General features: G+C 34.4%; 4 protein-coding genes across 6 annotated transcripts; all 4 read left to right on the top strand.

The window, feature by feature from the left end:
• The first annotated feature begins 6,674 nt into the window (after window positions 1-6,674).
• On the top strand, window positions 6,675-11,477 carry LOC135137809 (polypeptide N-acetylgalactosaminyltransferase 1-like). The gene is made up of 3 exons (XM_064067555.1): window positions 6,675-7,358; window positions 7,406-7,569; window positions 7,637-11,477. The coding sequence occupies exons 1-3, from the start codon at window positions 7,021-7,023 to the stop codon at window positions 8,839-8,841; spliced, it is 1,707 nt and encodes a 568-aa protein (XP_063923625.1). The 5' UTR covers window positions 6,675-7,020; the 3' UTR covers window positions 8,842-11,477.
• Window positions 11,478-11,493: 16 nt separating this feature from the next.
• On the top strand, window positions 11,494-13,128 carry LOC135137810 (lysosomal acid phosphatase-like). Its single transcript, XM_064067556.1, has 3 exons — window positions 11,494-11,644; window positions 11,696-11,794; window positions 12,038-13,128. The coding sequence occupies exons 1-3, from the start codon at window positions 11,510-11,512 to the stop codon at window positions 12,932-12,934; spliced, it is 1,131 nt and encodes a 376-aa protein (XP_063923626.1). The 5' UTR covers window positions 11,494-11,509; the 3' UTR covers window positions 12,935-13,128.
• Window positions 13,129-13,278: 150 nt separating this feature from the next.
• On the top strand, window positions 13,279-15,631 carry LOC135138366 (guanine nucleotide-binding protein subunit beta-like protein 1). 2 transcript variants are annotated; one of them, XM_064068332.1, is made up of 3 exons: window positions 13,279-13,680; window positions 14,475-15,314; window positions 15,369-15,631. In XM_064068332.1, the coding sequence occupies exons 1-2, from the start codon at window positions 13,531-13,533 to the stop codon at window positions 15,264-15,266; spliced, it is 942 nt and encodes a 313-aa protein (XP_063924402.1). In that variant the 5' UTR covers window positions 13,279-13,530; the 3' UTR covers window positions 15,267-15,314; window positions 15,369-15,631. The 2 variants fall into 2 exon arrangements, with proteins under 2 accessions (XP_063924402.1, XP_063924401.1); XM_064068331.1 differs by having other exon boundaries at window positions 14,475-15,631.
• Window positions 15,632-17,712: 2,081 nt separating this feature from the next.
• LOC135138376 (venom carboxylesterase-6-like) lies at window positions 17,713-19,758 on the top strand. 2 transcript variants are annotated; one of them, XM_064068341.1, is made up of 6 exons: window positions 17,713-17,825; window positions 17,879-18,033; window positions 18,078-18,912; window positions 18,961-19,254; window positions 19,306-19,429; window positions 19,478-19,758. In XM_064068341.1, exons 1-6 carry the CDS (start codon window positions 17,789-17,791, stop codon window positions 19,638-19,640), a joined length of 1,608 nt encoding a protein of 535 aa, XP_063924411.1. In that variant the 5' UTR covers window positions 17,713-17,788; the 3' UTR covers window positions 19,641-19,758. The 2 variants fall into 2 exon arrangements, with proteins under 2 accessions (XP_063924411.1, XP_063924412.1); XM_064068342.1 differs by lacking the exon at window positions 17,713-17,825 and having other exon boundaries at window positions 17,885-18,001.
• Window positions 19,759-26,842: the final 7,084 nt, after the last annotated feature.

Below are 26,842 nucleotides of genomic sequence, written 5' to 3'. Positions count from 1 at the left end.
CGATCGAAAAATTAACGTATCCTTTAACACTCATTCTTCCCAACAAAATTTAAAATTTAAAACCGCACGCATCATCCTATTCCTACAAACTTTTCTTATCATCTCTCCGAAAAGAAAAAATCCACCAACATCAAAGCACCCAAGCAGGCAAATTTTCCACCGGTGATATCCGTGAATATTAAACTTGTGAAGAGGAATAGTCGAGATATTTATGAGTATTGAAAAGTTTGGCAAATTGTAAAGACTCCCAAACAATTTTCCCAAATTTCCCGTCACGGTATTATCCTTTAAAAACCCCAACTAAAACTTGAAAATGCGCTCATGGGTCATTTGTGTTTTATTACTTTGTTTCTTGTAGACTCGACGAGTCGTATAACTTTATACAACCGTAATCTCCAAAGATACATTTTCTCTTAGTTTGACTTTTAGTCTTGATGATTTTAAACCACAAGTAAAATAACGGGAAATTCCTGCATGAACTCAACTTTACATATTTCTTGGCTTGTCGGTTATCACATCTAAGACATCTCTTTCTTTTCTCTTCAAAATAAGCTTACCGCTCTGGTAAGTTCTTTATCAAGTTGTGCATACGTGGTATAGAATGATCACGTCCGGTCATAACCTCGAGATGTTTAAAGTAAATAAGAAAAATCCGTTTTTTCTGTAGTAGAGAGCTTCTCAGAAACAGCGCAGTGGTAAATAATTGTGTCATAAAGAAATGACGAAATTTGTTTCAGTGATGTTATTGTCATTGCTCATGACCTTCAACGGAATCGGCATCTGGAAAAACGCGACAATTGTGTGTCTGCACCGAATCCGTGGACCATAATCGATTTTTTTGAACTGATACAAAAGGATTTTCGTACTATGGAATGACATGAATAAACGATAAACAACTGCTTTTATTTCTATTAAAAACGGTCAATAATAACGAACGCTGTGTTTTCCTCGTATAACGAAAAAAATGGTTCGCCCCAGATGGGTAATAGTAAGAAATTTTACAACCAAGAACAGTTATCACATAACTTGTAATTTTATCACCATATTCCTAGAATACTTTCTTTGTACTATTTTATTCTTGGCCTTAGGACCACCACCATGAGTTGCAACTGTTAAAGACCAAGAAGGATCTTTAATTATTATTCCTCATATTTGTTGGTGCGTACTTCTACATCACGACATACTTGTTAGTCATTTCTAGGCTTAATAATACATTAATAGTGCATTCCCAAAACGCCGAAGTAATGATTTAAAAATATTTAGATTTAAAAAGTTATCGTCATTGTAACAACTAATACTTGTCACAACGAGCCGCTTCCTACAATATTTTTTTGAGACATCCTTTATAAGTAGTTCAGTAAATATTTATTAGAAGAAACACACAAGACCACATCTGATGCCGTATACCTTAAAAATTATTTATTTCATTTTGATTAGGAGAATCTAACACAGAACATAAGAACAGTCTTTTTCCACAACTTCAAAAAAAAATTAGTCGAAATTTATTTCAACAGAACTTCCCTCACTCGTGAAACAAATCCCGCTTCTTTGAGCAATTATAAAATTTGAAAAGTGCGAAGGATAGAAAATATGTATGTATATATGTAACTAAAACATTAACTGTTAGTAATTGCATGGTTAACTCCAAATATTTATGTTTATACTTCGAAAGAATTTGAATTATTTGCGGTGTGACATTACTGTAATTTTCGAGTAAATCGGATGAATCGTTCTTGATTTGCTAAAAAAAATGTATCGGGGATGCGAATGAGATTCGAACCTCACTAGCGCAGACCTTATTCGAACGCTCGGTTGGCGTTTCAACCCCAAGCAGATATCGGTTATACCGGGTGTCTGGAAAACGGCGGATTAACTCTTCAGTACGTTATGTACGGGAATTTCGGGAGTCCCAAAAAAATTATAAAAAAATTCTATATGATGTAGAACATGAAAAAAACGTAATTTTATAAAAGTAAAATTGGCAACACTGCACGCACCTGACGCGTCAATACCTCTGGTGACTGATATCCACCTTTGATTTTTTTAGAACAATAACCATAACAACCTGTAGTCATTAATCGTTGTGCATTATTATTAATAAAACAAACTGTTAGTTTTCATTAATAAATAAACCAAAAAAAAAGACATTTATAAATTTTAAACAAAAGCAAAAAAGAAACAAAAGAAAAATCCATTAAAGCGTAACCAATAAACACTAGAGAAGATGTTCAAAATTCCTGCCTTGTGCATATAAGTAAGCTCGTTAGTTAGTCATCAGTACTTAAGTTAAAACTGATTTTGGCAAATGACATACCTCCTAGGAGAAAAGAGGGCGGGTGGGCGGGGCTAGCACCTGCTAAAATAAAACTGATTTTGGCAAATGACATACCCTCCAAGAAAATAGCGGGGTTAGTACCTGCTAAAATAAGACTGATTTTGGCAAAGGACATTCTCTAAGAAAATAAAGGGCGGACGGGTGGAGCTAGTACCTGCTAAGATAAGACTGATATTTTCAAATGACGTATCCTTTAAGAAATGCAATTACATTATTACAAGAAAAGACACTAGAGGTTTTAAATTCTTTCAACAGGAATACCTAGAACTTCAAGATTGTTTTGAATTTTTCAAAAAAAAAAACGGGGTCCCAAAATTAACTCAAAGACAGGTCAGGTCAGGTAAGAATTTTCCAAAAATAGAATACCAAAGTCGCCCAAAATACCTTTAAATAATTTACAAAAACAATGTCCATGGGCTCCCAAAATAATGCACTGTGGCACTCAAGACATTTCTAAATTCGTAAAACGTAAAACACTAAAAGCTCACAAGATTTTTTCAATTTCATTCAGCAACAAAACACCAGATTCCTTTAAGTTTATCCGAAAAGATCAGGGGACCTAAAATTAACTGCGAACATTTTAAACGTAGGGTTTTGAAAACTTTGACAATTTTTGATACGTCAAACATTTTTAACTGCTTACTCGATTTTTGCTGATACTTCACTATCACGCAAACATTGTTGTCAAATGGAATTTTATCAAATTATTACAAAAACAACGCAACCATTCTTTGTACATTCTAACTGAAATAGTAATTAAACATGGTCATAGGCGAGAGAAATATTAACTAAAAGTTTTATTACTAGTTATTGTGATAATGAATGTGTTGTTTAGTTGTTAAACGTAGCAAAAGAACCAATTTTAAAATCATTATAAATCCACCAAAATGTGAGAAAGAATTTTTTTTACAATATTTCCTAGACTCACCAATTGATTGTTAAGAGAGTTTATTCGCCATTTTCCAGACAGCCGGTATACAACATGCAGCGAATATTGTAGAAACATTTTTGTAAGATAATTGTGATTGAAGCTAAACGCGGATTCGTGAACTACAAGTGTACAAGAGTATATGTTACAAAATTTTAAAAATATTTATTGTTAAAAATTTTGAGGATATGGCATCACGTTTTTGGTGTGGATGATTAGATAAATTTTAGTTACCGTTTAACCATCTGCATGATGTTCCTAATGTACATACAAAATTTGACAACAATCGGTCCGGTAGTTTCGGAGATTACATGTCTAAAAAAATGGATACAAACACCAGACAGACAGACAAACAGACGGAAATGGAAGTCTACTTTTTTCGTACTCTACGAGGGCATGAAACGTCGAGAAAACATAAAAGTGGCTGATGGTCCGATGGACTCGGGTACTATACTTCTTTAGCGTACGTTCGAGAAGTAAAAATAGATGAGACGTGTCTAGGGTTATTATTAAAACATTAAGTATAATAATTAAAATGATTACTTAAGTCACCAAATTAATTTAAATTAAAAAGTACAGCTTATTCTTAAAGCATAAACAATACTGTAATCTCCGGGCATATTTTTTAAGAAACCCTTATCTTATAGTTTTTAGATATGACGTCATAATTTTTTGGAAGGAATAAATAAATAAAATTTAGTTAATGCTCTTAAATCATTTAATCAATGTAGCTATCACAGATCTAATGAGGCCTGTTTGAAAGTTTCTAAGATAAATTAAAAGTAATAACTAAAGTAAACAATATGTATTGAGTTAAAATGATGGACAATTAGTAATTATAATTAATAAAGCATCACATAACGCAACATATTTCAAGTCAGGTTATCAACAAAACTTTGATATAACTTCATAAATTTTTTAGTTAGCTTTTTGAATAATTCTAGTTTCAGATAGGTCAGTACAATAGTATGTATCAGTGGTATAGTAGACATTTCTTCTTCAAAAATTTATACAAACGGTAACGAGAAACCTGCATCTTCGTATTCTATACAATTAAACCCATTTTTCAAAGTGACCTTATGACAATCCTCGATCAGAGATTAGTAAGTAAAAACAGAATTAGACATGTACTCTATGTATTTTGCTGCTGTATGTATAATATACAGCAACAACATTCCGAATTGTTTAAAAATCAGACTGAAGCAAAGCCGATTCTTAAAAATTGACCGATAGACAATAAAGGCTGTACCTAGTAGTTCTAAAAAAAAGACTACATATTTTAGATTGCAAAATACAAACATGGTCAGTATACACCACTGCATCAAAACAAAAATTTACTTCGCGGCATGCATAAAATATTGAAACGGTGGGAGAACTTGTATCTACTTAAAAAACGTTATTAAACATCTGTTAGGAAAATCTGTAAATTTCAGTAATACACACAATTGTGCACAAATCGACACCCAATTATAAAATTTAAGTTGTAAAAAACTTACCCACTGATTGCTTTTTTTAGTACTCTCCAGAGTGTTTGCAAATCATTAGGGAGTTTTAGTTTTCTTAAATAACTCATTAACGAGTTATTACATGCGGTACATTTTCGACATGTATGCTTCAATTCATGAAGGTAAACAATGACCCACTCTAACTACACCTTACTGTCCCAAAAACATTAAATTTTTTCAAACATTCACCTTACGTTTTAAATAAAATTTCAAAATTTTCATCTATTTGACAGAATATTTTATTTTGTTTTCATTACATATTTTGTTGTAATCAATGAAAATGGTTAATATTGGTTTATTAGTTTGTTCAGAATGTTGTTTGGTCAAATAAATATCAATATTTCCATCATTTTATTAATTATCATTTTTATACTACTTTTAACAGAAATTGGTAGGTATACTGATTTGGAAGCCCCAGTGTCTATGTTAGGACAGCTATAATGTTACTACGGGCAAATTATGGGAATTATATCCTCCTATATACGTAAACTTTTGAAACATGAGTTTATTCAAAAATCACAATCGCAGGAATATCATTTATATATAAAAAGAGTCAGCAAAAATCCCATGCGCTCTAGAATTTTGTTCGGTACTTGAGCATTGCACTTTTCAATTTCGTTCAATAATGTGCCATTTCATCTACACTACAAGTTACACTGTTATTTTACTATCTCATCGCATTCAATTTCTGCAAAAATGCTCAACATCGTGCAACCATCTCCCAGCAGGTGCTGACCTTAATTAATATCAGAAGGATATGGGAACAGCATAGCAGCATGAGAACATGATATCAATTAATTTAATCCAACTTTCAACTAGAAGCTAGATATGGATATCGAAACTGGTAAAACTACAAACATTAATCAATCTCTCCCCTATCCAGCGTATACCGAGAGGTATTTTATGTGCGTTACAACCAAATTAATTAAGTTGTGCAATTCGACAGAGCCAACGATTTTTTTAACAGTCTAAGGACTCCAATAAAACCAAATACGGCCCATTTTATTAACGCCGTAATGTAAACACGACTTTAATCAACACTGTTTGCCTGTATCCAATCAGAACGGGCGTAAAACCTAAAACATCATAAAAAAACTAAGAAAAAAAATGGCGACACGAGCCATATTGTCTCCCCCCACCCTTTCGTGCAGACAATAATAAGACGTCAGCCCATCCCGGAAACACATCACCGACCGGATTAAGGGGTGGCCACCCTTTCAAATTACTATCTCCTGTCACTGCTATCGTGACAGCCCAACCCTGACCTCGCCCTTCCACGACATAAATCACCCCGGACGCAAAAATTCAATTTCAATTAGCGTTTTATAGCTGGGCGAGTCCGGCCCTGTCCATAACCCACTTTCGCGTGATGGGCACCAGGGCGCCACTACACAAGATCGAACAGTCTCAGAGTGTTCCTCTAAGGCAAAAAAACCCTTAGCGATTACAGCCGGCCCTCTAACTACGCAAAATCGGAAAAATAGGAAAAACTCACCGGTAATGCGGGGACGCGAAAGTGGCCAAAGTTTCCTTAATCCGGGCATCGTAAATGTGGCGCCTACGACACAGGATCGTGAATCACACTCTATGCAACGAATTATTTAAAGTGTTCATTTTATGGGCGAATTCATTTGCATTAATTACAAACATTCCGCCATTAAAAATGGCACGGAAAAACAATAGAGTGCGCACGCGCCGGAAGCACATGGTAGCTTGATTTAGCGGAAAATTGCCATGGAAATAGACTAAATGTTTACGAATTATTTGGGCGGCGTCTCGGCGCGTACAGTACAATTTTAATTGATTCTGGCGCGTATTTGCTGCACGAAACGATAAAAATAGAATAATTCGCCACGAAATTGTAACTATTCACAACAGGGGAAGATTGCGCTATGTTGGCCAATGTTGGCGCTACTGCCAGAGACGCAAACGTCAAACTCACATTTGAATAACATAACCTCAAAATTTGAAACTTTGTATTATTTTAGACAAAATTTAACGAAAATCAACGAACTTTGGACCAAAATCGACTGCGAACAACGTACTTAATGTTTAACTGGAACGTTTTTAATGAAATACTGGCAATTTGTGTTATCCTGAGCACCAACAGACTGAATTTGCCAGCAAGTCAATTTTTTTGAGATAAGTGGCACACATTTGAATAAACTGCCTCTGATAAAGTATGTGTAAATATTGGAGGTGTTTCTAGTAGGTTTACAGCTTTCGTCGTGCTCAAATCTGTGACTCAAATAATGTTAGTAAAATGTCCCCGAATTAAGCGTGTCTACCTCAGATTTTGCTTCGCCGTTTTAATTGTGGTATCAATCATTATTTTCCTACGACTAATTGCCGTAGAAAAGGGTGTCGCTGTTACGAAACCGGTGTTCTTAAACGCTTCGGTGTTTGAGGCAAAACTTCAACAGTATGAAAGTAGAATTATCCCCAATTTGGGACATCATGGTGAATCGGCGTATCTTGAGGGTTCAGACGCTAAGAAGGGGGAAGAGGCGTTGAAGAAGTACGCTCTCAATACTGTTTTAAGTGACCGAATGCCTCTAAATCGGAAACTAAGAGATCCCAGAAATCCAAAGTACGTACAAACTTAGTAAATAACGTAACATAACTCTCGATTTGTAGATGCAAGACTTTCACCTATAACCCAAAATTGCGAGCTTCAGTCATTGTGATATTCTACAACGAGCTTTTAAGTGTTATTTTGCGAACCGTCTGGAGTGTCATTCTACAAACTCCAGCGCACCTGTTACAAGAAATCATCCTCGTAGATGACGCAAGCACAAACGGTAATAAACCCGCCATAAATCATGTTTGACCGGATTAAAATGATAAGATACAATTTTTAATTTGTAGAAACCTTGAAAGGCCTCCTAGATTACTACATGGAAACAAGACTGCCAACACAAGACATAAAAATAATCCATTTAAAATCTCGACTTGGTTTAATCCGTGCACGTCTCCAGGGTGCACGGATAGCCACAGGTGACGTTCTTATATTTCTGGACGCCCATTGCGAAGCCACTACCTCCTGGGCTGAGCCCCTCCTTTCTCGCATTGAAGAGGACCACACGGCTGTGCTTGTACCAATCATCGACGTAATTGAAGCCAACACCCTCGCGTATTCGACCAATGGCGACACGAGTTACCAAGTGGGCGGGTTTTCATGGTCAGGGCATTTCACATGGATTGATATACAGAACGAAGAAGACAAAAGAAAGTTGACACCTGTCAAAAGTCCAACGATGGCGGGAGGATTGTTCGCGATTGATAGGAAATTTTTCTGGGAGATCGGCTCGTACGACGAGCAGATGGATGGATGGGGTGGGGAGAATTTGGAAATGTCGTTTAGGATTTGGCAATGTGGGGGGAGACTGGAAACTGTGCCTTGTAGTAGAGTGGGACATATTTTTAGGGATTTTCATCCCTATTCATTCCCGGATAATAAAGATACACACGGGATTAACACAGCCCGTTTGGCACACGTCTGGATGGATGACTATAAGAGATTCTTCTTCATGTATCAACCCGGGCTGGAAAATAATCCCGTTGTGGGTGACTTAACCCACAGAAAACAACTTAGACAAAAACTGAGGTGTAAGAGCTTCAAATGGTACTTAGAGAATGTCTACCCAGAGAAATTTATCCCAGACGAGAGTGTCTATGGGCATGGACAGGTTCAAAACGAATACGGGATGTGTTTAGATGACTTACAACTGGGTGAGGATAAAATCGGACCTTTAGGTTTGTACCAGTGCCACCCATATTTAGCTATGTCCCAGTACTTCTCCCTAAGTTTCAAAGGTGAACTAAGGAAGGAGAATTTTTGCGCTGAAACTTTCGGAGTTCGCGAGGTCCAATTAACTGAATGTCATGGTCACAAAAGGGAACAATTTTGGAAACTTTTTAAAAATGGGACCATTTATAATCCAACTTCTGATAAATGTTTGAGCAGCGCAGGCGTTGAGAATGGAAAAGGATTAGTTGTTGAGAAATGTGCTGATAGTATTTTTCAGAAATGGCGTTTCACTAACGTCAATGGGACGGCTGTGGTGCTCTAGAGCGTTCTTGTGATAACTAAGCGGGTTTCTATGCAGCTGGGAGGCGTGGTTTGGGAGGAGCTTGCGCTTGGAGATGGAGTCACGACGGACTGAGATTCTGGGGTAAAGATAAGACACTGATGGCTAATTGTTAGTGACTTTTTAGTTTTTGAACCACTATAGTATTACTGCTCAAACGGTGTTGCCAAATTAACTTATAGGTCACATTTTTTGAGGTTAGATTAGAAAAAATTGTGATTAGATGTACTAACAAATCCCTCTTTCCTACATACAAAAGATAGACTGACAAATTTTACTAAAAACTTATAAACTGATTTATGAGGTTAGATTCAAACTTCGCTATCAACTCTGATATAAGTATGAGACATGAACGAGTTATATTAAGTGTTATACTGGTTGCTTCGTCAAAGACTAACTCTTTGCCTCCTCGATTTTTTTATCGAGGAAAATAAACTGCTGAACATTCGGTACATTACATCATACTACTTAATAAAAATAGTGTAGGCCAAAAACTAGAGATAAATTAATTTTAAAATAATAATTAACAATCCCGAATTTAATTCTTGGACTTTGACGGTTTAGTTGTGATTTTCTGTTCAAAACAGGTTTGCACGGTCTCGCAACCGTCCGACCCAAGGCTGCTTTTGACCCAGCCGGCGCATAATATTTTTGATGTACCAGTGAGGACTGATCCAATAAATAAATATATTAATAGTTTTTAGAAAACCAGTCTTATAATTTACATAATTAAAAATACTTTTAAACGTTGTTAATAAACCCAAGGTAGAAAACTTCGTTTCAAGTACATTATTAATAGTGGTTTTAACCGATTTAAAAAGTTTTAAAAATAGGTAATCATGAGAATACAATTCCTTAAATACCTAATTGTCAAATACCCTTTGTTAAGTCTTATTCTTAATCTGAAAAGCCCGAAACTTACAATACTTTGATTCCAGCATTTTTACGAAAAAGACCTTGTTGTTCAGAATCTCTGGAGTTTATTTTCGTAAATAAAAAAGTTGAAGGAAAGAGTAGGTCGTAATAAAGCATCCAGTATAATGTTTGTGTTATTTTCAACAAGTAAGTGTATAAATTTTAAAAAGTAATGCGTTGTATAAGACAACTAAAAATGTGATAAATCGTAACTAATACTAAGACATTACTTAAGTCAAAAGCTGTCACGGAACCAAATTTATTAATATACAATAAACTGCGCCTCAAATGTTAGGATTTTAACAACCTTGAACATTCTGGTAAACAACTGGAATATGATACAAGCGCAACAAAAAGATATAATAATTATTAACGTATTTTATAACAATTTCGATAACTAGGAAAACGTGTGCCAACGACACCCTCATAGTTTCAATCTGTACAGTTCAGAACCTCATCAAGTAACGTAGTCATGGTTGCTTGTGATAAAAGAAAATTGCAATGATTTGTTTATATAAACAAAAAAATCTTAATTTTAAGGCGCAAAAGAAAACTCTAAAACTAAATAAGTGCTTATTAATAAATTTAAATTGAGACTGTTGTTTTTATATTAAAAATCCACGTACATCGTGTTTCACTTTACATATATACGTGGCGAATCTGTAAAAATTTTAATTTGGTGAAATTCGGACCTGGATTATTCTGCTTTCTAACTTCCGGGGATTACCGACATGCGACAACTTTAAGTTGTAAAAATCTCTCGCTATTGTACTACTGTCCGTCTCGTTATTGCCAATAAAATTTTATAGGGTAGAATGAAATTTCCAAAACAATAATAACATTTTATGATTGGCACTGTCACGTGTCAATTAAATTTTAGAGAATAGAGAGACTGGGTCCAGTTGAGAGATTGAGAAAATTCTTTCCGTGAGTGAAGTTGGATTATTTTTTTTTGTTAGTGGATTTTTAATAAAAGAAAAACAGACTCAAAACCTAAGTTTTATTGAACATCTTTGATCAAGTGTTCGAAAGCCTGATGCTTTATGTTCCTTTTTTACAATTAAATTAAGACAAAAATTATCTACCAAAGAAAATTAGTATTTTTTAGAGAAAATAAGCAACGCTATCAAAATTTGTAGAGTTTGTGTAGAATTTGAACAAAGACTGATTCTTCAATTTTTTACTTTTTCTAATACCTATTTAAACAATTAAGGTTTGCGATCATTTTTGGACGAGAAAATTTAAATTTGGCATACGCAAGGCGGAGCGTAATGAAATTACCGCCCATCATGCTACAACTGACAAATTGCAATATTGCGATTTAATTTTTCTCGCTACGTCATTAATTTTCATTGTCCGATATTCGAACACACAATTAACCGGAATAAAAGCTTCTGGAAGTTTGTAATATATTACTCTGTCATCGTATTAGATCTCATGGACACGTGTGACCTTGAAATATTTTGGGAAGCGAATATTTTTTTACGTAATTAATATGTAGGTCAATTAAAAATCGCTATCATTAGCTGTCGCATTTTTTATTATCACCCGAGGTAACTTGAGCTTCGTTTTTTATTACTATTTATACAGAGAATCACAGCCCCTTCCAAGCCCGCCATATGTCACTAAAATCATATTTTATCGCCTATAAATCCAGTATATATCACTTGTTGGTCTGTTTGTAATAAATACTATATTTTTAACCAATTTTTTATTTCCTCTTCTTATTCAATCAATGACACACGTTCAGTGGGCGTCTAAATTCAGTGTTCGTTCAACCACAATCAAAGTACAACGTACAATGTTTCTTCTAATTATTTTTAGTGTAGTAACAGTGACAAGTTCTAATCAACTGTTATCAGCTGTTGTGGTAAGCACATTTGGTTCTTTAATGTCCTTATTAATTTTTGGTTTCTCACAGATACACAGGCATGGAGATCGAAATCCCTACACCACATTTAAGACGGATCTCTACAGCGACGAGTCGCACTGGCCTGAAGGGTTTGGGCAATTAACCAAAGTACTTAAGTAGCTACATTTTAAAATTTATTAAGTAAAACCGGGTGTGTATGGTGTGTCAAGGTTTAGTTGAATGGATAATTCGTTGAATGGAGAGCCAAACCCTAAATTTCAACATTTGAATAGGATGACAAAAAACCGCAAATGCGATTTATTAGGCACTTATTTAATTAAAAGTGAATTTGATTCAAATTTATGTACGCCATAACCATATGTTTAATATTTAATTTTGTTATACTTTTAGAGGGGCATCCAGCGGCAGTACGAGTTGGGTTTATGGCTTAACAACCGCTATGCCTCCTTTCTGCCGTCACATTATTCACCTAGACACATCCGTGCTGTTTCAACGGATGTAGATAGAACTCTGATGTCTGCAGAAGTGACTCTTGCAGGTCTCTACCCCCCTTTAGACAATGACAAGTTCAATGAAAACATCAACTGGCAACCAATACCCATACATACAGCGCCCCGTACCGAGGATCCTCTTCTCGCCATGAAGAAACCATGTAAAAAATACAAACGCATCTTTAGTGACTTACTCAAATCACCCCACATCACCGAAATTAACTCTATCAATAAAAATCTGTACGAGTTTTTAAGTAACAAAACCGGTAACGATATTAATGATGTTTACGACGTAGAAGACATATACAATGCCCTGCATTCTCAGTTTCTGGCGAACAAAACGCTTCCTGATTGGACTGCTGAAGTTTATCCTGACAAAATGAAAGCAGCTGTTCTGCTCAAATTTAAACTACCGTGTTACACTGCAGAGTTGGCACGCCTTAAAACTGGTTTACTAATGGGGGAAATCGTTCGAAACTTCAGAGGTTTTGTTGAAGGGACTAATATGAGGAAGTTGCTGACGTTCTCAGGACATGATTCTACTTTAGCTGAAGTGCTGACAACTTTAGGGGCTTTCAACGATGAAGTTCCGCCTTATTCGAGTGCTATTCTGTTAGAGTTGTATGAAAACGGAGGAGAATTTCATGTTAATGTTTTTTTCAAGAACAGTACCGGTTTGCATGAGCTTTTTGTCGAGACGTGCGACTTTGATTGTAAATTTGAAGACTTTGAACGGATTTTGAGGGTGATGATAATTCACAGTGTAGAACAGTGGGAAAAGGAATGTGAAAATTGATTAATGATAGATTCTGTTTTACGTTAAATTCAAAGTTTATAGAAAATCTTCAGTTCAATAACTTACTATAACCGAAATCTTTCTTCTGGAACCGAGCGCGGTATTGTAGCCACACACACGTTATAATTTGGTGCTGTAATGCAAGTTGCCGCACTAGCTCTTTCAAGATATATTTGTAATGTTTAAGTTTTACAGTGCTAAATAAATTATTTTTATTAAAAAAAACTACGTGTGTGTATTCTTGAAACGTATAAAACAATAATTCAACAAAATTAATTTCAAATAGTTTCATAAATGTGTAAAGTTGGTTGCATTGGTCAGCCTTGACAAATGACGATAATGACAGTTCATAAATGTCAACGTACGGAACTGTGATAACACAAGTGCAAAGTGCTAAATAAATTATTTTTCCGTTAAAATAAATAAAAATAATCAGTTAAGTAAAATTTCATGATGAAATGAATGACGTAAAAGTCTGGAAAAATCTGCATGAACACGTCTCGTTGTAGTAAAATATCTTTTTTCACAAAATTAGTATTTGTGATGCATTTAATTTAAAAACAACCTATAAAAGTAAGTGAAAATTAAGTCGAAAAATGGCTGTTCTACCCCCAGATCCAGTGTTTTGTTTAAAAAGTGACATGGACCATATTCACAGTTTGTGTTTTCCTACCACCAATGAAAATTACACTTCGAGACTGCTGGCGGCTACAGAAAATGGGTTTGTGTATTTTTGGGATTTGGAGGTGAGTGCAAAAGAATTAGGTCAAGTAATATTAGCAAAAACAGATTAAACTTAACTGGTTTCGACATTCCAGTAAGGACACATTAAATATGCAGATTCCATGAAGCCTAAATTGTTCACATTGAGAGCCAATTTAACTTAAATGCCTGAAAAGTGGGCGGAGCTTAAGGTATACTCCGCCCAGATTTTAGCACGTGGTTCTAGCGGCTTTAGTGTAGGGCCTGATTCAAAACTCCGCGCCGTCACGCCCACCTAATTTCAAAATCTTTGACTTTAAATGTCTGTGTTTGAGGACTGAAAAGTGCACTTCTAAAGTATCAGATAAAAAATGTGTTACAGTTTTTGAAAATCACAACCAAGTTCCTAATCATAATACAGTAAATTAACAACACTTTATTGACGCATCGATTTTTAATATGTACAATTTTATTTTATTTCGTTTGTAAGTGGTTGTCGAAAAAATGTAACATTTCGGTATTTGGCTCAATGGTAGAGTGCAAATACTACGAGAAGAAAAAAATCTGTCACTTAAACTTTAACCAGTGGCGGATCATTTCCGTTGAAAGAATCAAAAGTTCAAAATAATCTGATTCGAATAAAGTACAAAAGACATCCATAGATTGTTAAAACACTGTTAGATTAACAAACGAGAACAAAGAAATTACTAAATTGGCAAGTGAACCCGTTATCAAAGAGGGTTGGGCTTTGGTCGGGTGGGCGGAGCTTCACTACTTCTTGATTTTATTTAATCTTGATTGGTGTCTCATCTGGGTGTAACTAATCTCTCTTTCTCAGACCAACCGTCTCCAGCACAAACAAACAATGGGCGAGTCCATCCAAGCCGTCCATTCCCTCCAAACTGACATAATAACCCAAGAAAAAAACGGTTTAATCAAACTGTGGACCATCGAGAACAACTCCAACTACGAACTGTCAAAAACCTACACATGTAGTGGCGGTTACTGCCGCAGTCTCCTCCTCAACGAGAACCTCATCGCCCCTCAAGAAGACAGCACTCTAGACATTATCGACATCAAAACAATGACAAAACAAAATCGTTTCATCCCCCACAAGCCCAAACTGGGTAACGTGATGTGCCTCCAGAAAGTCGAACTTGGGGGGAAGATATACATATTGGGTGGATACGAGACGGGAGACGTGATTTTGTGGGATTACTCCACCTCCCAGCCCTGCGGACATATCAAATTGCGCGAATACATAACCTCGTTGACGTTTGATCCGGTTAGTGGGCGTGGCATATGTGGAAACGCCTCCAACACGTTACAGATCTTTACGATAGATCGGAATTTTAATATCACGTTGAAGTGCGAAATTTCGATAACAAACGATGGGTGCAATACTGTCAAATTGAGAAGGGATAGGAAGATCTTCGTGAGTGGGGGGTGGGATGGGAGTTTGAGGATGTTCTCGTGGAAGAGTTTGAGGTTGTTGGTGGTTTTGAGTGAGCATAGGGGAGCGGTGACTGATGTTCAGTTCTCTCCTAAGAATGTGAGGTACTGGGAGGCGAATATCATGGCGGCTAGTGGGGCAGATGGGATGATATCGTTGTGGAATTTGTACAATTGAGGAGGCGACTGATTTGTACTTTGTGGCTGTTATGGAAGTACAAATAGGGTAGGATTTAAATGTGATATATAATTGTAATCTCTTGATGTTATAAAAGGGTAGGTTTTTTAGGAAATTGGAGTACCTATATTCTTATCTTAGGGAAGGACTGACATTGTAATTATTACTTACTTCAGGTGAACTTAATCTCATTTTACTAACTCTGGTATTTTTAAGTTAAACTGATAAATTCTAATCGTGTTGCTGCGCTAAGTAAACTGAATGTATGCAGGTTTGTGGAATGTTAATCAGCTCCAGTATTGTTAGCTTTCTTATCATACAAATAAATTATATGTAGATAATTATAATAAAGTTAGTAAAAAATTGTTGTTGCCAATTTTTATATAGATGTATTTTTGTGACTAGTAATTAAATATTTTTCCTTATGAGATCTTTGATTAGACGGATTTCTAAGCACGGTCATGGAGAGAGTAATCTGAATAAATTACAAAATTAATTAATCACGTGGTAAGTAAATTTTCTGACTGACTTAGAGTTTAGAGCATCTTTTTGTGAATCAGACTGTCACTCATCATATATATTACCAGGGGCGGCTGGTGCCGGGGGGCACAAGGGCACATGCCCCCCAAAATTACAACGTCTACCAACACACTGGACATGGTAAAATAGTAATTTTCAATATTCAAAAAATTTTCCGGTTGTTTGTGTCATAATTATAAAAACTAATTTTTTTATCTCGCTCCACTTCTATAAAATGTATCAAAACTTACATCCACTTACATCTAAAGATGTGTGTCTTGGATATATGATATGTTATTGCTGATAAAAACAAGGCACAGAGATCGAATCATGGCTGATTTCGATGTTTTGTTTGCACTGTTGCCATGGAAATCACACGTCTTAGCCGCCTGATACAACTGGACCGCGGTCCCGTTTCGACCGTGCTCGGCAGGATTGAGTTACTATCGTTTTAATTTTCATTCTGCGCGAACACAAAATCCAGGTATATTTCGAGGTCTGATTAATTTTACCGCTGAATTAAACTCTGCTTTACCAAATCATGTGAAAGAAGCAACAGTTTTTAAAGGAACGCCTAAAACTGTTGAAAATTAACTTTTAGATGCCATGAACGTAAGGCTGGTGTTAAAACTCAAGGAGCTGGTAAGTAGAATTATGTATTTATTTTAGTACGAATATATAGTAGTATTAGTATCTACTTTAATAAAAGGAAAACAGCGTTGGAAAATATGATAAGCTTCCCCGTGCGTTATTAACTGATAATGGTGGTCATTTTGTGAAAAAAAATTTCTTTAACGTTTGAAAAAAGTTTACATATCTGCACCCATTCTACAATTGATATCGAGGTAATAGATATTTTCCAACATTTTCTGTCTTTTGCTTTATTCTTCGCTTCCTTCCACTTCCGACCCCTTTTTGTTGTTCCATGTTCTTTCGGGTCTTTTCCGTTTCTTCTTTGCTGCTTCCAAAAAGTTAAGTTATAATGGTACTACAGTGTGTATATAAAAATTAATACGTTTATCACTTTGACAGAGTTGATAACTCCACTTGAAGATATTATTAAAACTTCTTCTTTTTCTCTATTCCTTATACTCTTTTGAACGTCAGATAATATTTTTAAATAAATTAAAAATAAAATTTGCAATCCTGTAGTGTACTTTAAAGAGAAGTTCTTTGTAAAATAACCTCTAGAATTTTACTTGCCGAACATAAATTCAGGAAATATTGTATAGGATCCATTACGCGAACGGCGAATTTCATGTTTTCTCGACGTTTCGTGATTCCTGGAGTGCAAAACATAGGTCTCTTGCAAACATTTTAAGGTTATAGTAAGCATGATATGTCGCTAATCCATTTCAGTTCTTCGATGTTTCAATTTTTCAAGTTTTCGAATTTTTCAAATGTTTCGATTTTTTAATTTTTCATTTTTAAAATTTTTCGATTTTTCAATGTTTTGATTTTCCGATTTATCCAGATCTGGATATTTTGATTTTTTAATTTGGCCTATTTCCGTTTCCCAGTTTTACCATTTCCCCGTTTTTCCGTTCTTTTCAATTTTCGATTTCTCCATATTTTGATTTTTCTTTTTCTCGCTAGCTATTTCGATTTTTTACTTTTGGATTTTCGGTTTTTTGATGTTTGATTTTCAGTTCTCAGTTAAACAAACACAATTTTGATGCGTATAACTTTTAAATAGAAAAAACCACATTCTGTATTTGAACGTAAGTGTAAACTGTAGCTCTAAATTACTTCTAATGATATATGATAAACACTTAATTTATAATGTGTTGTTTTTTTCAAAATGAGTTACTCAGACCGACAAAGTTCTAAAGTTAAAAACAAACCCTATTTCGTTCAGTTTTAAAAAAATCTTCTGCGTAAGTTAACTGGAAACATAAATTAATCAATAACATCAATTAATTTATGATCCTTATGTATTTTTAAACACATTCGATAGTCATCATGACCTCGAACAGCGATAACCACAAACAGCATTAAACACAATGTCGGCGTACAAACTATTAATCTTAGTTTTCTCTGGTACACATTTTCAGTTAAACTTCATTTTAAACTGGACTTTAATTAATTTTTAGCAACCTGTTTAAGTTTCGAAGCTAGCGACCCCACTGTTACAACCCCGTTGGGAAAAATCCGTGGCCACTACAAAACATCTTTCAAACACAAAAAATTTTCCGCCTTTGATGGTATCCCATATGGTAAGCCACCAATTGGAACGAAACGCTTCGAGGTAGAATATCGTCACCTAAAACCCAATTACAAACCTTGTCGTAGGCACCACAACCCATCGACAAATGGGACGGAACGTGGGATGCAACCCACCTCCAAGAGTGTGCCCAAATTCACACCATTTATGGAAAATCGACAATGTCCGGTAACGAAGACTGTCTATACGTCAATGTTTACGTCCCCCGAATCCTTATAAACGTCACTGACAATCTAGACGTAATCGTACACATCCATGGCGGCGGTTTTAGTACCTTAAGTGGTCACAATTACGCCCACCCTGGATATCTAATGGATCACGACGTTATCTTCGTCACTTTCAACTATCGTATAGGGATTTTGGGTTTTTTGAGTACCGAAGATGACGCTATTCCTGGAAATAACGGTTTCAAAGATCAAGTACTAGCTTTAAAGTGGGTTCAAGAGAATATATATAGTTTTGGTGGTAACCCTGGGTCGGTTACTTTGACTGGAGCGTCAGCTGGGGGTGCTAGCGTTCACTTGCACTATCTATCTCCCATGAGTGTTGGTCTTTTCCATAGGGGTTTCTCGCAAAGTGGGTCTGCTTTAAATTCATGGGTGGTTCAAGCGGAAGCTTCGAATAAAGCTAAAACTGTGGCTTTAGCGGTTGGGTGTCCCGAAGCACCCACCCACAAGCTAAAAGAGTGTTTGAAACAACGACCATATCAACAAATTTTGTCCAAAATGAGTTTGTTTTGTGGTTACAAGAATCATGCGCCGGTTCCGTTTAATTTGGTTTTAGAAAAAGGCTCAAACTCATTTCTGTCCGAGCACCCATATGGATTACTCGTAACGGGGCAAGTGCAAGATTTGCCGTGGTTAGTGTCTTTCGTGGAACATGAAGGTTATTTTATAGTTGATGGTAACACGTCCACTTTGATTTAATTTTTTTGCTAGTGTTTGTATGTAGGGTTTAGGGATAGAATCGAGACCATGAACCAGAAGTGGGAGCAAGTGGCGCCCTTCATGATCTACTATAACTACACAGTTGCGAAAAATCACTGGGGCGATGTGGCAAGACAAATCAAAGACTTTTATTTAGGAAAAAACGAAAAATTTGCTGGTAGCAATTTTGACAATCTCGTTAGGCTTGCTGGGGAAGGAGTAATGATTCATGGTGTTGTGAAATCAGTACTGGTACAAGCTGCAGTTACCAATGCTTCTGTGTATTTGTTTCATCTGAGCTACACCGGAGATAAAAACAGTACCAGGTACTTTTTTTGGTGATCTAAATTTGAAAAGTTATTAATTTTAGTTATTTCACACGGTGATGACAATCAATATTTTTATTACGGTGAAAACGAGAAAGCTTTGACCAAAAATCAGCTTAAAATGAAGGACATTTTCATTGACATGTTGGTTACGTATGCCAAGACCGGGTAAGTGATTTCGGAGGGTTTGTAAGTTTAAACCAAAACATTTTTTAGTACACCAAGTATAAATGGAACTGTTTGGGAACCAGCCAAAGATGATCATTTAAACTTTTTGAAGATTTCTTCACCCGAGAAGCGACACATACATATGGAGACCAACAACGATTTAGGGAATCAAAATTTTTGGGACTCATTAGAATCTTCCGAAAAAAATTAATCTGGCTGTTATTTCGACGTCTTGTGGTCATGTGTGTCAAGTTATTGAACAGATAAGCACACTCGACACAAGTACTTGAATAATGTAATTGAAAATAAAATCTACAGATTAACGGCAATCCTCATTTTTCTCCAAAAAATTATCATAAGTAATTACACGAGTGTCACATTGACGTTTCAATTTCCCGACACGCGTCCATATTTCCTTACAATAATTTACCATTTACCAGTTTCTAAGAATAAAAAAATCATCACAATTGAGATGGGGTGGTTGGGCGGGGTTTATATTTTGTCTTTTTTTTTCTTAATATACATAGCATTCTATGAACAGCACGATACTCAAAAACATGTTTTTAATTTCTTGTAAATAAATAGGCATTTTGCATTAAGCTCAGTCCCCTTGGTTCACGGCGAATAAAAAATATCATCACAATTGAGATAGGGCTTTTTGTTTTAATATGTGTAGACTTCTTTTACAACTTGAAATTTAAACCTTTTTAAAGTGGAAAATTTGTATAAGGAAATATCGATTTTGCAGTTAGGCTCCGCGCCATTATTGCAAAATCCACATTTCCTTGCAGAAACCATTTTAACAACGTTTCAAGTTTCTTGTTATGAAAAGATGGCTATGTATATGTTACAGCTAATATCCGAAATACGTTATTATGCATAATAACTAGATATTTTAGGAATTATGCGTAATAACTAAACTTGTCAGTTATTATGCATAATAACCGGAAACATTCGGAATTATGCGTAATAACTGAATTTTTCAGTTATTATGCACAATAACGGAAACGTTTAGGTAATATTAACTAACAGAGGAACAGGAATTATGCATAATACCTGAAACATTAGTCATTAAGTATATTGCCTAATAGGCCAGGGCAGATAATTTTTGAGAACAAAAAAATTTAGAACAGGATGATACCCATTGGAAAGGGAAGAAAATATAACAAAAATAAAAGGAAACATAATTTACGGGTGATCTGAGGTTGGGAAGTGGAAGAGGGTGAGCTTTTAAGGGTAGAAAACGGTTTATCACGATTTCCGGCAAAACTACAAGTCCTATCGAAAACAGTTAAATGGCAAAGTTCTAGGTAATAAAAGGATCTAGAACTTTTGTATTTAGACTTTTTTTAAATAACCTCAAAATTTATGTGAAAAATGCAAATAACCGAGTTTTTGGTTTTTTATTTTTATCTCCCACAAAAAAGTTTTTTTTTTCACGAAATTTGGTGAAAACTTACCTATTTATGTCCCAAAATCACTGTAATTTTTTTGATTCAAAATATCTATTTTTCTCCCTTATTTTGATTTAATATCGAAAAACCACCCTAATTTTCAATCGAAAATTCTCACGTCAAAATGTTTGCTTTTTTTAAAAAATCGGTGTGCTTTTTGTTCGTTGAAATCTCTACTTTCTAATGGTGTAAAAAAAAGTATATATTACTCTGGCAAATTTTCACAGGAAATCCAAAAAAACGAAAAACTCGAATTCGAATTTTTTTTATCATGTAAAATTTTAAGCTATTTATTAAAATTTACACTTTAATTACTCGAAAAAAGTAAGATTCCATGTTACACTGATAAACTCAAAAATTTAAAATCCATGAAACAAACGCCTTCTCTTGGTGGGAGATTTGTCAATATGAAAGATGAGTTAATTCGTGCCAATTGATTTTCGAAATCTTAATTGTTCCAATGTTATATTGTCATTTTTACATTTATAAATATATTTGATTAATTGTAATCCATGTTTTTGCGATATCTTCTTTGTTTGCTTGTTTTTTATGAAAAATATTGGTCAAATTTGACAAATTTTTATCGTCTGACTAACAGACCCAGTGAATATTTTAGAAGTTAAACAAAAAATTAAATCAAAATAAATAAATAAATTATAATTAAATTAAATTATAAATTATACATAAAAATTTATCGTACGACAATGATCATATTCGACAGCCATCTTGAACCCTGCCTTGCGTATCTGTGGATGAAAGTAAAGATACTAATATCGTTACTACAACATGGGGGTTGGTCGTAGAAGGGTGAAAATTTAGGGTTATATGTATTTTTTGAAGCCAAATCTTAAAAAAATAAAAATAACAAATTTTGTCCGAAAAATAAAAAAAAAATTTTTGGGTGGGTCACCCCCTAGGGGTATAAAAATTAGTTTACGACCTATTCTCAGACCTAACGAATATAGACAGAAAATTTCATAAAAATCAGTCAAACCGTTTCGGAAGAGTTTGGTTACGCACACTATGACACGAGAATTTTATATATTAGAAAACAATGAATTTACGATGTTTTTCTTTCCTTTTCCGGCAAACCCAGATGTTGTATCGCAACCAGAAAAACAATACAGAAATGCAACGATATTTTTGAAAGATTCATATTTGAAACTACTGGACGTGAAAAATAAATCTTTTACATTTCCAGAACCTGGTTTGAGAAAATAAATGTCATAATTATTTGAATTCAATTGATTCAAAAGGACCAAAATATCTTGACCCACAACTATGACAGTTTTATTAGTATCTCTGGCAGTTTCTGTCGAGATCTTAATTATGTCAGCATCAGCATCTTCTTCTGCTTGTTTACAGGAAAATTCTTGTGACTGTAGATTCCAAAAGTTTCTTTTAAATAAATCAATTCGTCACGATTCTCTTCAAGTAACTCAGCCTGCACATATATTTTTATAGATGATCATCATATTGTTCACTCTTCTGATGGGCTAAAATTTTCCGTAGGCCATTCAGGTATGTAAGTTATCTTAAAACAGCAATAAATAGGCACCTATGCATATAATTTAAAAATTATCCTACAACATTAACAAAATATTGTAGATGTCTTATAAAGTATTAAGTGTATTAACTTATTTGGTTGTTAATTATAGTAGTATATTTCGATTTGCAATTTTTTAATTTATCAATGTAACATGAAATATTACGTTTTTCGAATAATTAACGTGTACATTTTAATAAATAGCTCCAAATTTTACATAATAATTAAAAAACGAATTTTTGAATTCGAGTTTTTTCGTTTTTTTGCATTTCCTGTGAAAATTTGCCATAGTAATGTATAATTTTTTTTACACCTTCAGAAACTAGAGATTTCAGCAAACAAAAAGCACACCAATTTTTTTTAAAAAGCAAATATTTTGACGTGAGAATTTTCAATTGAAAAATAGGGTGGTTTTTCGATATTAAATCAAAATAAGGGAAAAAAATAAATATTTTGAACCAAAAAAATTACAGTGAGTTTGGGACATAAATAATAATAATAATAATAATAATAATAATAATAATAATAAATTTATTGAGTACCATGAATAAAAAAAAAAAATACAAGTAAACGAAAATAAATAAATAATGCATAATACTCAAAAGGGAAAAAAAAAACAGATTCAGTATTACTGATTTACAATCTGTCCCTATGTTGAAAAGAAATGGAAATGAGATATGAAATACAAGTTGTAAATATGAAAGAGGAACATAATTTTTTATAGATAGTATTAAAGGTACAGAATTTAAAAAAGATTTAAATTTAATTTTAATTTTATTTCTGCTTGCTCAGCCAATAAGAGATCCTTTACAGATTTGATGATGTAATGGTTATTTAAGTTGGAATAATGACGTAAAACGTTATTTATGACATATGCAGCTAAATATGAAAATGACGATTTATATGAACTCAAAGAATGAGAAGGTATGTCAACAGTCAGATCTATTTGTCGCAGGTTTCTGTCATGTACAAAACTACGAATTGAAATTTTATTTTGCAGATAGTGAGGCTCATTATGAAGTCGGATTTTTGTTATGAGTTTGATAAAGTGATGAAAACGTCTTTCATGCATTTTCATCCAGCCTAAATTCCGTACAAAAGGTGTAATGTGGGTGTCACGTGGAATAGAATAAATATATCTCACACAAAAGTTTTGAATCTTTTGCAAACGATATTTGTCCACACAAGATAGACAGGGACCATATACTATGTCAGCATAGTTTAAATGTGAAAGTATCAAGGCATCAGTCAACAGGCGTTTGGAGCGAATGTCTAAAAGGTTCTTATAAGGGGAAATCAATTTGAATCCATTAAATGTGGTTTGGCAGATCTTATTTATATGGTCAGTAAATTTTAGCTGATTATCAATATGTAACCCAAGACTTTTAACTACTCGGGCAGAAGAAATAGTGGTACCTCCAATATGAAGATTAAGATCTGAGTTTATTGCTCTTATTTTATTTGGTGTACCCAAAGTAATTGAAATAGTTTTTACAAGATTTAAGGAAAGACAGTTCTTACAAGTCCATTCACGTGAACGTTCAAGATCTGAGTTAATTTTTTCTGGAGCGTTATGTTCAGATACAGGATTAAAAGAATAATAAATTTGAAAGTCGTCAGCATACATATGAAGTTGACAATGTTGAAGATATTTAGGGAAGTCAGCCGTATAAATAGAAAACAAGACAGGACCTAGTACAGATCCTTGAGGTACACCATTTTTTATTGTAAGAGGTTTAGAAATAGAACCATGACAGGATACGACTTGAGATCTATTAAGAAGGTAGTTTTCGAGCCAAGTTACGCAGTTTTCAGAAAGGCCATAATATTTTAGTTTAGCAAGCAATAACTTAAAATTAACCGCATCGAACGCTTTAGACATGTCCAATAAAGTAAGTGAAGTTACTTTACTGTCACAGCAGCCTTTCAATACGTCATCAATTAGGGAACTTAAAACAGTGGTCGTGCTAAAGTGAGTTCTGAAGCCTGATTGAACAGTAGGAAGAATATTTGCCTGAGATATAAATATATTTAATTGTTGCAAGAGGGCTGATTCTGCTATTTTCAGCAATGTACTAAGTAAGCTGATTGGTCTGAGATCTTTAAGGCAGGTTGGAGCACCTTTTTTTGGAATTGGTTTTACCAAGGCACATTTCCATTGGCTAGGAATTTGACTTAGTTCGAAAGAGTAATTGATGATGTGAGTTAGAGGATGTAAAATCCATGGAAGAGCAATTTGCAACATTTTACCTGATACTCCATCAAGGCCAGCAGAGTAAGACTTTTGTTTTGAAATGAGTTCATTAATCGTGTCAGTATTTACGGGATGATAAGAAAATTTTGAATTGTTATCATAATATTGGGATGAGAATTCGGATAGATACTCGACATCAGGAGTTGATTGGGGAATACTTCCGATAAAGTATTGATTTATTAAACCTACGTCATTAAAAGGGTGTACGTTAGGTAAATCATTGTGGTACGTCATATTACTCCAGGATTTTATTTTTTTCCAGAATAAGGTCGAGTTACGGCCACATGAGGCCAGACTGTGACGGTAATATGCTTGTTTTTCTAGTATTATAGCAGAATTGTAATAGTTTCTTAGTTGGCAATAATAATTTTTGTGTTCAAGTTTTAAAGTTTTTTTGTAACGATTCCACGCCTTCTGCTTTATTTGTTTTAGGAATTTCAAATTATCAGTAAACCAGGTATAGTTGTTGCGCATTATTTTTACCGTTTTAACCGGAGCATGAACATCAAACAACGACAGTAGACAGCCGTTAAACCAATCTACCTTTTCATCTAGGCCAGAAATATCATAAATTTTATTCCAATTCATTTTAGCTGCATCTTCGAAAAATAACTCAGAATTGAACTTCTTAAAAGATCTAACTCTTTTAAACTGAGGCAAGCACTTAGGCAAATCTAGCGCTAGTTCACATGAAATTATGTTGTGCTCTGATAGGCAACAATCATGAACGCAGCTATTATAGCAAAGAATATTAGGACTAATAAATATTAAATCTAATAACGATTCACTCGTAGAAGTAACACGTGTTGGAGAGTCAATTAATTGAGAGAAATTATAGTTATTCATGAGATTTAACAAATAATTTGAATCACGGTCATCTACAAGTAAATCTGCGTTAAAATCGCCAAGGAGAATAATGTTGACGTAGTTATTAATTGCTAGAAAATTAAAAATATCTTCTAAGACAGCAAAACAAGAATAATGAATTTTTGGGGGTTTATAAATCACACCAATAATTAAAATTTCTTTTTTAACAATGGTTTTGACAAATAGGAATTCTAAATCAGTTGGAATATTAATAGGTATATCAATAACTGTAAAGTTAAACCAGGGCTATGAAAGTCTCAGCTGATTCCATAAGAAATACATGGGGAGCTTACGGAACGACATAAAGAGGTCACTAGCGTCACTAAAGGTGCTCCGACCTTGAAGAACATAGTTTCTTTTTCATTTTAAGGTTTTCGGTGAACGTTTTGTCTGGTTTTGTCAACAAGAAATGTTATATTAATTACGGGATCATACGGGATGTTGGGTTATGAGGTTAAAAACAAACGTAAAATTTATTTTAACAATGTAATAGATACTTACGATACATGTAAAAAATACTAGAAAATTCCAGGCTAAAGAGGTCAACAAACTGCAGGTTAAACGAAATAGTTTAATTTTCGATGTGTGCGTGTTTGAGCGGTCCAAGATTTATTTTTAAATTTTAGTGTGTAAAAAATTCTAACTAATAAAAACTGAAACGAGATAATCAAGAGGAAAGTCTTTGCAGGGGTGGTGGAATGGTATTTTTGTATGGTTCGTTTTTTAGCCGCAAACCAGTTAACAACTACGGTGCATAAATTGGGAAAAACTCATAAAATGTATTACCCATCGGAGTATAAACTGCAAAATGTTTAGGTGGTATCATTAAATCGCCAAAAATCACATCTTCATTGGAGACTTTAAAATGTCACACAATTAAAACAGGATGTACCACTTCGTAAGAATGTGCAAAGTTCACAACAAACTTCGCAGAAGTGGTGGTGTAAGAAGTTTCGTATTAATGAGTATCCACAAACATACCATAAACAGTTGTGTTCTTTCAAGGTGAGTTTCCGGTAACTCACATCACTTAATCATTGTTGAAGAGGCTGGAATACAGGGGAGATGTGTTGTGGAAGTTTGTTTAAAAGAACACCGTAGCAAATTTTTCATTTCAAATAAAATAATGTTTCACAGTTGGTTCTTGCACTCGTATCGAAATAATCTGTAGTAAATAGTTTCCGAAACACACTTTGGAATTGTGTTGGTGTGGGATTTATACAATTCCCAAATTGACGTCTCACAGAGCCAAACAAATATGTCAAACAATACTGATTTAGTTGCAGCAACCT

Source organism: Zophobas morio, unplaced genomic scaffold, assembly GCF_036711695.1.
Source record: "Zophobas morio isolate AGI-343-1 ecotype UQ-CSIRO unplaced genomic scaffold, CSIRO_AGI_Zmor_V1 ptg000030l, whole genome shotgun sequence".
Classification (NCBI taxonomy): Eukaryota; Metazoa; Arthropoda; class Insecta; order Coleoptera; family Tenebrionidae; genus Zophobas; species Zophobas morio.
Note: the sequence above shows the minus strand (reverse complement) of the source record. Positions and strands in the feature narration are given on the sequence as shown.